Raw genomic sequence first — 13,126 nt, 5'->3', positions numbered from 1 at the left:
TGAATCTTTTTTCTTCCTATTCTTGCTGGAAAGGGTTTAATTGTCCCCAAGGTCTTTGTAGAGTACCCCCTTTTCAGTGATGGGCTGTTCAATTTCTAGTAAGTAGACAAGAGCTTCTCTTGTTTTTGTAAGGTTCCACAACTTGGTATGTCTGCAAAGAAAATGATTTGAATTCAATTTCTTGACCTGTAATGACTATTTTTAGACCTTAAGAAGTTTTATCAGCTTTACTCTCCCTCAAGCTGGAGTGCAAATGTGATGAATGCTCGATTTTAAGTCAGCCACACCTGAGTAGAGTTAAAAGATTAGCCAACTTTTGGCTAGTATGAGTATATGTAGTTGTGATCAGATCATATTGAATCTTTTTGCAGATATGAATGCAATTTGATGTGCTTCAAGTCTGCTCAGAGTCCTGGATTGACAGAAAACAACCAGCAGATTGGAATGTGTTTGGCTTATGTATGCCATAAGGTCGTGTTCTAGCTAAGAAAATGAATGAAGGCCCGCCATCAGCTTCTTTGAGTTCCGAGAAATGGGGTTGTTTAGGAAAACTGACCTAATTTAAGCAACAGAAACAACCTACGTACTTCAGAATATCTTATACAAAGTTGTTTGATCAATTTCTCATTAACAAAATTTTATACAGAGTTTTTGGCTGTGCGGAGAAGCCTTTTTGCTTTTGCTTCATGTAAATACATTGGACGAAGCAGAGGGGAAAAAACATTTCTCCTTGAATCAAGTCCATACAAAAATGTTTCTGCTTGACTCATTTCTGGGTTGATTTGTAACTCATTCAAGAATCAAGATTGAGAGAGTGCCTGGTGGAGACAGATGATAGCTTTCTGATAATTCAAGAACCCCATAAACCAGAACTCAAAATTGTCCACAGTGACTATTTCCATATACTTCTGAGATTGATTTGTCGTATTCACTCTTTGGTCTACTCTCTCTATCTTTCCCAGTGGGATTGAGACCTGCAGAAAACAAAAAAATTTACACAAATGATAACGAAGAATGGAAAGAGATATATTGATACATAGAGAGAGAGTTATGTGAGTAACCCAACCTTGTAATGGAATCTAATCAATTCCCCATTTGGAGAAGAGCATTTGATGGATCTCTCACTGCAAAAGGCAACCCTTTGAGTAGAGAGAAAGAGGAGGCCTGCTATGGGGCCTGCTGTTGTTGATAAATAGCATTGAGAAGCCTTCAACAGCTTCTCTCCTTCCCTAACACCAAAAAGTTGCTTGAAAATTCTCTTCATGCCTCCTTGTTGGAGAATCCTAGCCCCCAAGCTGAGCTTCCCCTTCACAGTTTCAAAGATCCTAGGTGCCAGTCTTACTGTAATTCCAGAAAATAAATAAATAAAATCAATTATTTCCCAAATGCTATTTCATACAAGCAGTTTTTAGGATTTCAATATATTCTTTTGATTTCATCAAATTCCCACTAACCAAACAAGCCAACCAAATACATAAACTACATTTCAAGACCTAAGATGCCACGGAGTTATCCTTCAATTCTCAGTCAAGACATGCTTTTATGTTTTGGAAATTGACATGAAAGGTAATGATAAAACAAGTACTTACCATGTTCTCTGATTCTATGCACAATATTATTGGCCTTTTTCTCATCTTTGTTCATCATATGCTTCATCCTATCTACTTTATCTGCAATTTTGAAGACAACCCCATTAGCAAAAAGCCTTTTATTTTGAAGTTTTCTATAGCTGATAACTGATAGGCAAAGTAGAAAATATAATCATGTGCATGTAGTTGAAAGAGAGAGTCTAATCTTACTATGAGTTAATGCCAGAGATGGATTTGAAGAAGAGGTATTCTCATTTGGGCAGCTGATTGGGATTCCAATGACCCGTCCTGCAACTTGGTTCTCCATTTCTCAAACTGCAACTAGTGCTCTGCAATGCTCTCTTCTTTCAGAGATTGAAGAGGTAGTAGTTCCAGAGGTTGATCAACCCTTGGAGAATGTAAGTGTATTTAAAGGGATAAAAATGGTTGGTGACTCCCAACCATTAGTTGGATGAGTCATTCATGGGTCAGTAACAACAAGAAAGGAGCAGACAAGAAATCTTTAAAGACTTCTTTTATGAAAAAGATTGTCAAGAAAGATAGAATTGTGGTGGAAAGTATCAAATCATCAAAGATACTAGAAGAAAGATGTATGGTTAGAAAAGTGTTTGTTTCTTGACATTTAAGGTTTGTTAGGTTGCTTACATGGAAGGGCTTTGTCTGGGAACTCCATAATTAATTTCATGCATTTCAAATCCCTTTAAAGATAAGTCATATGGCTTAAGAGCATGTACATGCATGGATAGCCTCTTCAATGTTCTTGGCAGTTACTTTATGATGTTGGGGTTGTTAGATCTGGGCTGTGCTTTCCTGCCCTAATCAATAATTGAAAATTCTAGGGCTAGGCACTACATAAACTTGAACCATAATATGAAAAAAAATTCATTGGATATTGAGTTTGGTAGTTGGATATAATTTTCAATAATGATGTTGTGCTAGCCATACTTCTGATACTATTTGTTATATATATCACTGAAAATTTTAGTACTATGAGTTAGTGTAATAATAAAAATTGAAAGAGTTATGGTGGTTAAAACTTTAATACACAAGTTATAATGTAATAAAAAAAACGAGGAATTATGTAAACATGTAATATTTACAAAATATTAATGAAAAGATAACTCAAAAAATTCATTTCCATAGGAGTGCGTTTTGAGAAAAATAATTCACATTTCATGCATTGGAACCGTGCCTACCTCACGTTACCCAAAAATAATTTCATACATTTAAATAACCTCTAGAATGTTCTTGACATTTATTTATGCTAGAGCTGTCCAATGCTTTTTCCACCCTAATCAATAATTGAAAATTCTGGAGCTAGACATTGTTGAAACTTGAAGGATTAGGAAGTGACTCCCTTTTTGACAAATATGAAATAAATTTATCCTCTGATGAGTTTGGTAGTTGAATATAACCTTGGAAGATGTTGTTATGCTAACGGTAACCCTAGTATCATTTGTTATGAGAGTGAAAGCTTTAATACTACAGGATGTTTTAAATATATATTTAACTTCATCCCATAATTTTTTTATCTCTCATAATTTAGAATATTTATAAGGATATTCAAGCCAACTCGTAGGATATCTAATTTTACTAGGAAATATTAATATGTAAAATAAGATATATAACATTCTTTGAGACACTTGATACATCATTAGGATATGTAAGATATTTAATGGCTAACAAGTCTTGAGCCTAACTATTGAGAAATTCTATTACTCCTAGAGACAAATAGATAGAGCCCAAGAGAATGAGTTGAGCCAAGAAAATAAAACAGACAACCATATGACTAATTTTGCAGGGAGGCCTCTAAACTTTGAGCCAGTTTATCCCATTTGAAAGTTTTCTACAAGGGAATATAATCAAACTTTCTTGTATGAGAAATTGCTTAGTATTTAGGTTGTTTCAAACTTTGAGCTAGTCAAATTAGGCCAGTTTCACTGTGATAAAGGCATTTGTGAATGATTGTTCATTTGTACTGCAGCCCCATTAATTCTTGCCAATTGAAAAAGCAGACAACCATCTTCAATTTCTAAAACAAATTTGGCATCTGCAACAAAAGATCCCATCTGATTGATGAAAAGGGCTGGAAATCCATTAATCTTGTGACTGAAGTCCAGAAGAGAGGCTGAGTACTCTCAGCATTAATTCATGACATTTCACACCAGCTTGAGGGAGAGTATTAGCTGATGACATGACATGTCAAAACATTTTAATAACTGAGCCAATAAAATGGCTAACACACATCAAGAGAATGAATTTGAATCATTTCTGTAGATACAACTCTTGATAAAAGAAGAGATCTGCTTTTGCCCATCTTATTCTTTTGTTGTGCTATTAAATCCATTGAATCATTCAATGGATTTGAATGGCACTGGCTGAAGCATATGTTTCTTTCCATTGTTTAATGACAAAACCCTTGGTGAAGAGGTTGTAATAATGTAGCTACAATAGTTAGTTTATGTTGTTGGGGTCCTTCCAGCTGTGGAGTGATATTGCCACCTACCCCAATCAAATACTGAAAGTTCTAGAATTGAATTCTTGTTTGGCGTGTGAGAAATGTGGTATGTTCTTGTGTATGGAAAAGCCATTTGGAAAGGGATGAAGCATCTGGAATCAGTTGGATGCCCTACAAGCCATCCCCTTACACTCCACAATGAAGATGAAAGAATGCCGAAAGGGTTAGGTCCAAGAAATTAATAAGTCTGAATCGTATCAGGGAAAACATACTAACTTGTAGAACCTTTGATAAAAGAAGAGAGATTCTCTTGCCCATCTTATGATTCAAATCCATTGAATGATAGAAGCTGATGCATGCATTCCCTTCTCTCCATATTTTAATGAGAAAACTCCCAGTGATGGTTGTCATAATGTGGCTAAGATGGTTATTTTGGGCTGCAACAATCTTGTTTTTAAGGCCGGGATGAATCATCCAAATAATGACCCTTAGAACAAGCTTACTTAGTGTGATATCAAAATATTCGACCTACTCTCACTTAACTTTCACAAGAGATGGTAAAAAGCCGATTCAAGAATTGGTATCTAGTAGGAAAAATTTTAAAATTATTATTTTTTTAATTCCTACTTGGATTCTTGATAACGTTGGAGTTTCAGGGATAAAGAACTCAGAACTTTCAGTTGGATCGTTGAAACTCAATTCCGGGGCCCATAAAGCTGGCAATCATGTAAGGATTCTCCTTTCTGAAAACATGCATGAAGAGATTCATTACTTCATTCATCAACACTGTTTTAGATTCCCTCGGTATATTTTTATGATAATAAAGATTCACATTCGGAAAAGGATGAAGCATCTTTAACTTTCCCTGCCCACAACCCTTTTCCCTTTAACACCTATATATGATGATAAAATAACCACAAAAAGGAATGCCAAAAGTTTCAAGATAAGCATATTGTAAGATGGTCCTATCAGCATTGTGACTTGTGATTTCCTCTTTTCCTTCGATTTTAAACAACTTGACTTCATTTGTTAGTAGTTTCTTGGGCCTTTTCTTTTCCCATATCCAAATTCTCAGTCTGCTGAAAAACATCAGTATATATGTCCGAGGCCATTCTGAACTCCACTGTCAATCATGGGAGCCATCCAATTTCTTGAATTATTGAGACTAGCCTAATGGATTTGGTAGTTGGATGCATTCCCACAAAGATGACTTATGATCCTTCACTTACCGAGAAAACCATTAGAATATCTAATCATTAAGCGTGTATTAGGGCGCTAGTTTTGCAAATGTCTCTTTCCTTTTTGACGATAGAAGAAGACTGGCCATCAGAAAGCTAAAATGCCAGCTCAAAAGGTTTCATAATTGACACATACACATGGAGTGATCAGCATATATATCTATATATAAGAAAAAGAGATAATATATGGTTTTCTCATTTTAGGTTTGGATGATTCAGCTGCTGACCAACTGTTGACAACACATATATATGGATTCATTTGCAGAGGGATCTGATTTTTCTGAATTTTAACTGGGAAATTATATAAAACACGGAAAAAACATTAATGCATATATATGGATTCATAAAGCATATATTTTTATTTTAATATTAAACAACTATGATTTATTATTTGGATATTTTTATATTTCAATCTTAACAACGAATATAATTTGTTTTTCTTAATCATTTATAGATTCATATAAAAAAGAAAAAGAAAAATAGACTTGAACATTAGAAGTTGAATGCTCTAGTGTATGTGAAATACAACGCTAGATTAAGAGAGTTAAGTATACAAAGAAAACAAAATGTTTATCCAATATTGGTGGAAGAGATGGATTTGATGATGAATGGATTACGGAGAGAGAAGCTCCCCTCCTCCGATTTGATTTTTCTTGGCTTGAAGATGAGGAAATATTTAATGTTGATGTTTCTAGAATTGTGTTGCAAAAATGCAAAGAGATTCAAGCACCATCATTCAATATAGTTTCTTCACACTCCTACAAAAGAAAACATGAAGAATTTTCAAGTAAGTATTATAAAATTAAAGTTATAAATTTGATTGTATTTAATCATGAGCCCGTAATATTTTACACCTAATTAATATTTTATGCTAGGTAAAAATGGAGGCAAAGACAAGGAGAGGGATATGAATTTAGTATCAATTAACGAAGATAAGGAATTAGATGAAATGGAAGGATTTGGTAGTGGAAATTTTCCTACAATAGATACATTGGATGAAGATAATGATGACACTAGAGAGGAGGATTTTATAAGTTAATACTTCTTAGTTATATGTGTACGACTTATATTTGTTTGTGACTTATTATGATTTTTGGTGGAAGTGTGGAACTAATAGTATGGTTTTTTCCATCTTAGATTAACTTATTATAAGGTTTTATTTTATTTTATTTTATTTTATTTTATTCTTTTATATATTTTAAATTACACCCCTATGCTTCAATGCCTACGCATCACCTCACAAATATTAAAATGTCTTGCCTTAAGCTTTGGTCTTTAAAAACTTAGAATACAATGAATAAATATGCGGACTCAACATGGAAAAAGGCTGATAATATTGTGCATGGAATCAGAGAGCATAGTAAGTACTTTTATCCTCTTCTTCTTCGTGTCCCCAAAGCATGTCTTGACTGAGAAATAATATCTCCTGGGCATCTTACTTTCTATAGAGATATAGGTCTGACATGTAGTTTATGCATTTCATTTCATCTGTTTAGTTAATAGGAACATGGTGAAAATATAAAGAAAATTTTGAAAATCATAGGATCAATAACTAAACTTGGTTAATATTTTGCCAACTGCAGTGAGAATTGGTTGTAAGATCTCTGGAACTGCGAAGGGGAAGTTGAGCTTGGGGACTCAAACTCTTCAACTAGGAGGAATTAGGAGAGTTTCAAGCAGATTTTTGAGTTGGAGAAGGAGAGAAGCCGTTGAAGGCTTCCCAATTCAATATTTAAGTCATTTTCTTTTTGTCTTTTGCAGGTCTCAATCCCAATGAGAAAGATAAAGAGAGTAACCAAAGTAAGAATATAAAAAAGTCATCTCAGAAGTACATAAATAATTTTGAGTTTTGATTTATGGGTTCTTGAATTATCAGAAAACTTTCAACTGTCTTCAACAGGCACTGTCTCAATCTTGAATGAATTACAAATGAATCTGGAAATGATTCAAGGAGAAATGTTTTTTCCCCTTTGCTTCATCAAATTCATTAACATGAAGCAAAAACAAAGCTTTTGGACAGTCAAAGCCAATGTATAAATTTGTATTTTTATTAATGAGAAATTGATCTACAATTATTCTCTGGCACTGATTGTGTCTGGGTTTAGCAGTGTATTATATACATCTATAGTACTGCCTGAAAATTGACAAATCACATTATCATTTTTGTTCTATCAATCCCTTCATTCAATGGACTTCATGACTGTTATAGTATGTCCATGACAGTCGTTTAATTTATGTTGTTGGGGTCCTCAAACTCTGGGGTGTTTTAGCCACCCTGGCCTAAAACTGAAATTTCTGAGTTGAATCCTCGTTTGGCGTGTGGGAAAAAGTGCTGATTTGGCAGTGAGATAGCAGATATCTTTCTCAGAAACCATCCAGTGAGGGCCTTTGGATTTCTTCACTGATTTAGTCAATATTTTTGTGCTGAGAAAAAGTGAGAAAAAGGCATTTGGAAAGGGGTGAAGCAAATTGAATCAGCTAGATGGTCTACCAGCCATCCGTTACACATCACCATGAAGATGAAAGATGCCAAAAGAGTCGTTCATTCCAGATCAGCACATGGACACTTAGTCATCACTTTCACTTGTTGAGGAGTTTCAGTCCTTTTCCAATGGCCACTGCCTTCTCCACAATGGCCTATCTTTTTCTGCAAAAGGTCTGGCTATATCCATGGTCATGCTGAAATCCACCAAGTCATGGACCCCCCACTTCCTCAAGTGGTAAAACACCATGGAAGTTAGAACATGGTGCTTGGTTCGATAGTTCCTGATAACTTCTGATAAAAAAATCCAGGGAATGTGACACTCTCATTCAACTTCCAACTATCTAGGACAAAGTGGCTGTTGGGATTGGTGGTTGGATATATAATTTCTAAAGGATGACATATAAGCCTTCAAATATTGAGAGATCTTCACAATATCTATTCTTTAAGATTGTCATTTGGCTGATGCAGTGATTCATCTGTCATGCAAATGCCTTTTTGCTTTATGTATTTATTTTTTCCTAATATCAAAAGAGAACTGGCTTCATAAAGCTCAAATGCCAGCTCATAAAGCTTCATTGACGCATCCACACAGTCAGCATATTCAGCTTCCACGCAGATATCTTAACTAACAAGACCAAACAACTTTCTTTTAACCCAATACAACCTTCTTGTAATATCTTAGATATTGTCCCAAAAGAACTGGTTCATTTTACTATAGCCTTTAGAAATGTGAAGAATTTTCTTTTAAGTTCTCATGTCTGTGCCTTTCTTTTTGTTGCTGATCCATGAATGACTCATCCAACTAAAGTTAAAGGTTCACCTACCATGTTCTTCCCTTTAAATACACTTGCATTCTTCAAGGTTTGATCAATCTCTGAGAGTACTACCTCTTCAATCTCTGAAAGGGAGAAAACATTGACAAGCCCTAGTTGCAGTTTGAGATATGAAGAACCAACTTGCAGGACAGATCATTGGAATCCCAGTTAGCCGCCAAAATGAGAATCCCTCTTCCTCAAATACATCTCTGGCATTAACTCATAGTAAGATTCTCTCTCTATCAAGCATACTCAGCCACTCTTTTCTACTTTGCATATCAGCTACGGTTCTAGAGAACTTCAATGGAAGTCCTTTTGCTAATGGGGTTGACTTAAAAAATGCAGGTAAGGTGGACAGAAAGAAGAAAATGAACAGACATGAGAAAAAGGCCTATAATTTTGTACAGGGAATCAGAGAGCATGGTAAATACTTGTTTCATCTTTCATTCAACGTTGTCCTCCAGGATTAAATAATATGATGACAATATGCAATAAAACCTAAATTTGGTTTATTTTACATGGAACTGCAGTGAGATTAGGGCCTAAGATCTCTGAAACTGTGAAAGGGAAGTTGAGCTTGGGGGCTAGAATTCTTCAACTAGGGGGAGTGAAGAGAGTTTTCAAGCAAATTTTTGGCATTGGAGAAGGAGAGAAGCTATTGAAGGCTTCTCAATGCTATTTATCAACAACAGCAGGCCCTCTAGCTGGCCTCCTCTTTATCTCTACTCAAAGGGTTGCCTTTTGCAGTGAGAGATCAATCAAATTCTCTTCTCCAAATGGTGAATTGGTTAGATTCCATTACAAGGTGGGTTACTCACTTAACTCTTTCTCCAGATCTCTCACTTCCTGTTTCTCCATCTCCATGTTTTCTATCATCTAACAGAAAATCTTGCTTTGTGCAGGTCTCAATCCCACTGAGAAAGGTAAAGAGAGTAGACCCAAGTGAGAATGTGAAAAACCCATCTCAGAAGTACATGGAAATAGTCACTGTGGATAATTTTGACTTCTGGTTTATGGGGTTCTTGAATTACCAGAAATCTTTCAACTGTCTCCAACAGGCACTGTCTCCAACAGGCACTGTCTCAATCTTGAATGAGTTACAAACCAAACCAGAAGTGATTCAAGTAGAAATGGTTTTCCTCTCTGCTTCATTACGTGTATTTACATGCAGCAAAAACAAAGCTTCTGCACAGTCCAAAACTCTGTATAAAGTATTTATTAATGAAATTTGATCTCCAATTCTTCAACTACTGTAAAAGTTAGAATGAGCTCCACCGAAGTGGTTGACGTTTAATAAGTTTTATGCATGCATTCTTACACTCAGGGTTTATCTCAAAAAATCCAAGAGAATGACTCGAGCAAAGAACACAAAACTGACATCAATATGACTATGTCAGTTCAGTCAGAGCTTAAGTAGTACACAATTACTTTCTGGCACCCATGAGTCAATTGAGATTTCTCTTGGCATATTTAAAAGTCTGCTGTGGTAAAAAACTGTCACGACCTATATATGTATTGTCTAGCCCATTGGCTCTCATGACTTTCAAACACAAGCCATGTAAATATTACTCTGGATCAATCTCATGACTTTAAAATATAAATCACGTAAATATGGTTTACTTTAAACGCGCTAGTTTTGGTACTTCAAAACTCGAGCTTATTAGGAAATATCAATCACAATGAATTATCACGTTCACCTGCACATGAGGAGTCATGGCCATAGAGAATACCAGCCCCCCAAGTGGACACTTCAAGATGGGAAGTAGCTATACATCTGTGAATATTGTCTGCCTTTGGTTCACTCACGTAGTTTAAAACACATTTAAACAAACCAGCTGGGTCTGACTCTTATAATTGTCAGACACTTCTCCCCAAATAGCGTGAGATGTCATTCTTTAAGAATATTTTAACTGAATCTGAATAGAAATCCCCCCATTGCGTTCCTAACATTGACATGCAACTTAAGGGGGAGTAATAGTTTATATGGCATGTTACAAATACAGGTTAAGGAGTTGAATTTAAATCATCAATGGAAACATAACGCCTTGCAGAACCTTCAATAAAAGGAGATGCTCTTGTCCCCTTCACTCATTTTGTTCATATCAGCCTCCATTCAATGGATTTGAATGGTATTCTTCTCAATATTTTAATCCAAAACCCCCAGTGTTGTTCGTTATAATGCAGCCATGACATATATTTTATGTTCCTGGGGTCCTTGAAATTGTGCAGTGCCTTTGCCACCCTATTCAAAACACCAAAAACTTTAGAATCCTAGTTTGACACATGGGAATGGGGCCGGGCTGATGTGGTATTGACATGGCTGCAGGTGTCTCTTTCTCGGAAACGCGTCTTGGCCAATTTAATGGATGCGCTTGCTTGGGGAAAAGCCATTTGGAAAGGGTTGAGGCATCTTGCATCAGCTGGGATGGCCTACAAGCCATCGCTTACACCGCAGGATAAAGGTGAAAGAATGCCAAAAGGATTGCATTCCAGATAGGCATATGGGCACTTGGTCTTGTCACCTTGACTTCTTGAGGGGTTCAGTCCCTTTCCAATGGCCTCTCTAGTCTTTTCCTTTGATCCCCACAACCCAATTCCCTGGATCTCCATATTCCCATCCACTCCAAATTCAGAGACTCAAAAAAGATTGAAAAATTTTGGGTTGAAAAGAGTTTTCTTGTTTTTTTTTAATTTGTTCTAAAACGAAGTAATTTTTTTGAAACAAATTTAAGATGTTTTTAAAAAATATTCTAGGAAACAATGAGAATAAGCCAAAAAAATTTGTATTATACGTGATTGTAAACTGCCTTCACAATCCAAAAATCTATATTTTATATTTGAGGTCTCAAAAAGAATTTTATTCCTGAAAATTGTTTTTGAAGATATTACCCAATAGGCCCCCTTAAGTTCAGGTTTTCGAATACTCCAAAAATCTCTTAGAAAAATAGCATGCTTGGAACTTCAAACTCCCCCAATTTTTCCACACGTCATACCCTTTCATACAACCCAAATCAGAGCATCCAAAAATTTGAAGCAGATTCCTAATGTTGAAGTAGAGAGAGGATTATTAAGAAACAATGACTTGATTTTTTCATTGATTAAAAATGAATATATATACACAAAACCTAAAACACAAAAATAGGAAACAATCCTAGATTGATTGTAAGGAGGGGATGTTGAGGATCTTGGGAGTTTTGGATGGTGATAGGATCGTTGGTGGAAGAGAAGGATGCACCAGAAGCCACTGAGGAGAAGGAAAAAAAAAAGGAAGAAAATACGCCCAAAAAGATTAGGTTCTGATACCATGTTGAAGTAGAGAGAGGATTATTAAGAAACAATGACTTGACTTTTTCATTGATTAAGAATGAATATATATACACAAAACCTAAAACACAAAAATAGGAAACAATCCTAAAATTAGCCCAAAACACAAAAATAAGAAGTTATAACTAATTACAAGAATTTGAAAATAGAAAGAAAATCTATTGTAATGAATTCTCTAATACCTAAAACTTCAAATTTTCCATTTGTATTCAATCAACAATGCTACAATCCTCCTAAGTAAGCTCAATTAATGTACATCCATTTTCACTTAATTTGGTTCCGTGTCAATATCCAAATACACTTCATATCCGAAGTTCCTTTTAGCTAAACTTTTGTATCTTTTGTACTAAATATCTCTTTTCCTTCTAGAAAAACTTTAAGATGGATGAGAAGAAGAAGAAGAAAAAGAAGAAGAGGAAGACGAGAGAAGAAAACAGATAAGGAAGAAATGATTCTGGTATTTCTTGTCTCTTATTCAGTGAGATAAAAACAGAGGAATATATATGGGAACAACTTATACACGTGACCCTATTAGGATAAAACAACCAGAAACTGAATGTAACCAAAATACAATATTATTTGTGTTATTTACTCTACTTATCAGTCCCCCGCAAACTCAAAGGTCTAGTGAGGACTGTGAGTTTGTTTCGAAAATGAAGAAATCGCTGAACTGGAAGTGCTTTGGTGAGACAATCAGCAAGTTGATCAACAGATGGAGTATAAAGCATAGTAAGAGTTTTGTGAAACACCTTTTCCCGGACAAAATGAAAGTCAATCTCGATGTGCTTTGTTCAACCATCAAAGACTGGATTAGCAGTCATAGTTGGCACTAATGTTGTCATAGTAGAGGCAAGGAATAGAGTTGGTGCAATGTTGAGTTCTCGCAAAAGAGGGCCAATCCAACTCAATTCAGCAGCACCATTTGCAACTACCTTGTATTTAGACTCAGTAGTGGAACAAGATACAACTTTTTGCTTTGTAGAAGACCATAAGATGATGTTAGAGCCCATAAACACAAAGTAGCTGCTTGTATTTTGATGATCATCAGAACTGGAAGCATGGTCAACATTAGTAAAACATGTTAAATTGTAATTTGGAGTGGCTTGGATTGAAAGACCATAGTGAGAAGTCTCTTTCAAATAGTGTAAAATGTGTTTTACAGCCTGCCTGTAGGTTTTAGAATCTAGAAGTGCTAGAAGCAACAACCAAAAGCTATA

General features: G+C 35.4%; 2 protein-coding genes across 2 annotated transcripts; one reads left to right on the top strand and one right to left on the bottom strand.

Moving 5' to 3' along the window:
• Positions 1 to 596: 596 nt before the first annotated feature.
• LOC100249715 (GEM-like protein 4) lies at positions 597 to 1,983 on the bottom strand. The gene is made up of 4 exons (XM_002272913.4): positions 1,800 to 1,983; positions 1,590 to 1,670; positions 1,067 to 1,341; positions 597 to 974 (listed from the first exon to the last, which is right to left on the bottom strand). Exons 1-4 carry the CDS (start codon positions 1,894 to 1,896, stop codon positions 801 to 803), a joined length of 627 nt encoding a protein of 208 aa, XP_002272949.2. The 5' UTR covers positions 1,897 to 1,983; the 3' UTR covers positions 597 to 800.
• Positions 1,984 to 8,546: 6,563 nt separating this feature from the next.
• Positions 8,547 to 9,861, top strand: LOC100244567 (putative GEM-like protein 8). Its single transcript, XM_010657708.3, has 4 exons — positions 8,547 to 8,810; positions 8,931 to 9,008; positions 9,116 to 9,390; positions 9,488 to 9,861. Exons 1-4 carry the CDS (start codon positions 8,714 to 8,716, stop codon positions 9,815 to 9,817), a joined length of 780 nt encoding a protein of 259 aa, XP_010656010.1. The 5' UTR covers positions 8,547 to 8,713; the 3' UTR covers positions 9,818 to 9,861.
• The last annotated feature ends 3,265 nt before the right edge of the window (positions 9,862 to 13,126 follow it).

The sequence above is a fragment of the Vitis vinifera genome, chromosome 10, assembly GCF_030704535.1.
Source record: "Vitis vinifera cultivar Pinot Noir 40024 chromosome 10, ASM3070453v1".
Classification (NCBI taxonomy): domain Eukaryota; kingdom Viridiplantae; phylum Streptophyta; class Magnoliopsida; order Vitales; family Vitaceae; genus Vitis; species Vitis vinifera.
The sequence above is the reverse complement of the archived record's forward strand: the minus strand, read 5'-3'. Positions and strand labels throughout refer to the sequence as shown.

Coding starts and splice junctions, on each gene's coding strand:
- LOC100249715 (XM_002272913.4), bottom strand. CDS start 1,896: ATGGAGAACCAAGTTGCAGGACGGGTCATTGGAATCCCAATCAGCTGC. Junction 1,671..1,799: donor ATCTCTGGCATTAACTCATA/GTAAGATTAGAC, acceptor TCAAAATTGCAG/ATAAAGTAGATAGGATGAAG. Junction 1,342..1,589: donor GCATAGAATCAGAGAACATG/GTAAGTACTTGT, acceptor CTGGAATTACAG/TAAGACTGGCACCTAGGATC.
- LOC100244567 (XM_010657708.3), top strand. CDS start 8,714: ATGAAGAACCAACTTGCAGGACAGATCATTGGAATCCCAGTTAGCCGC. Junction 8,811..8,930: donor ATCTCTGGCATTAACTCATA/GTAAGATTCTCT, acceptor TAAAAAATGCAG/GTAAGGTGGACAGAAAGAAG. Junction 9,391..9,487: donor TGGTTAGATTCCATTACAAG/GTGGGTTACTCA, acceptor TGCTTTGTGCAG/GTCTCAATCCCACTGAGAAA.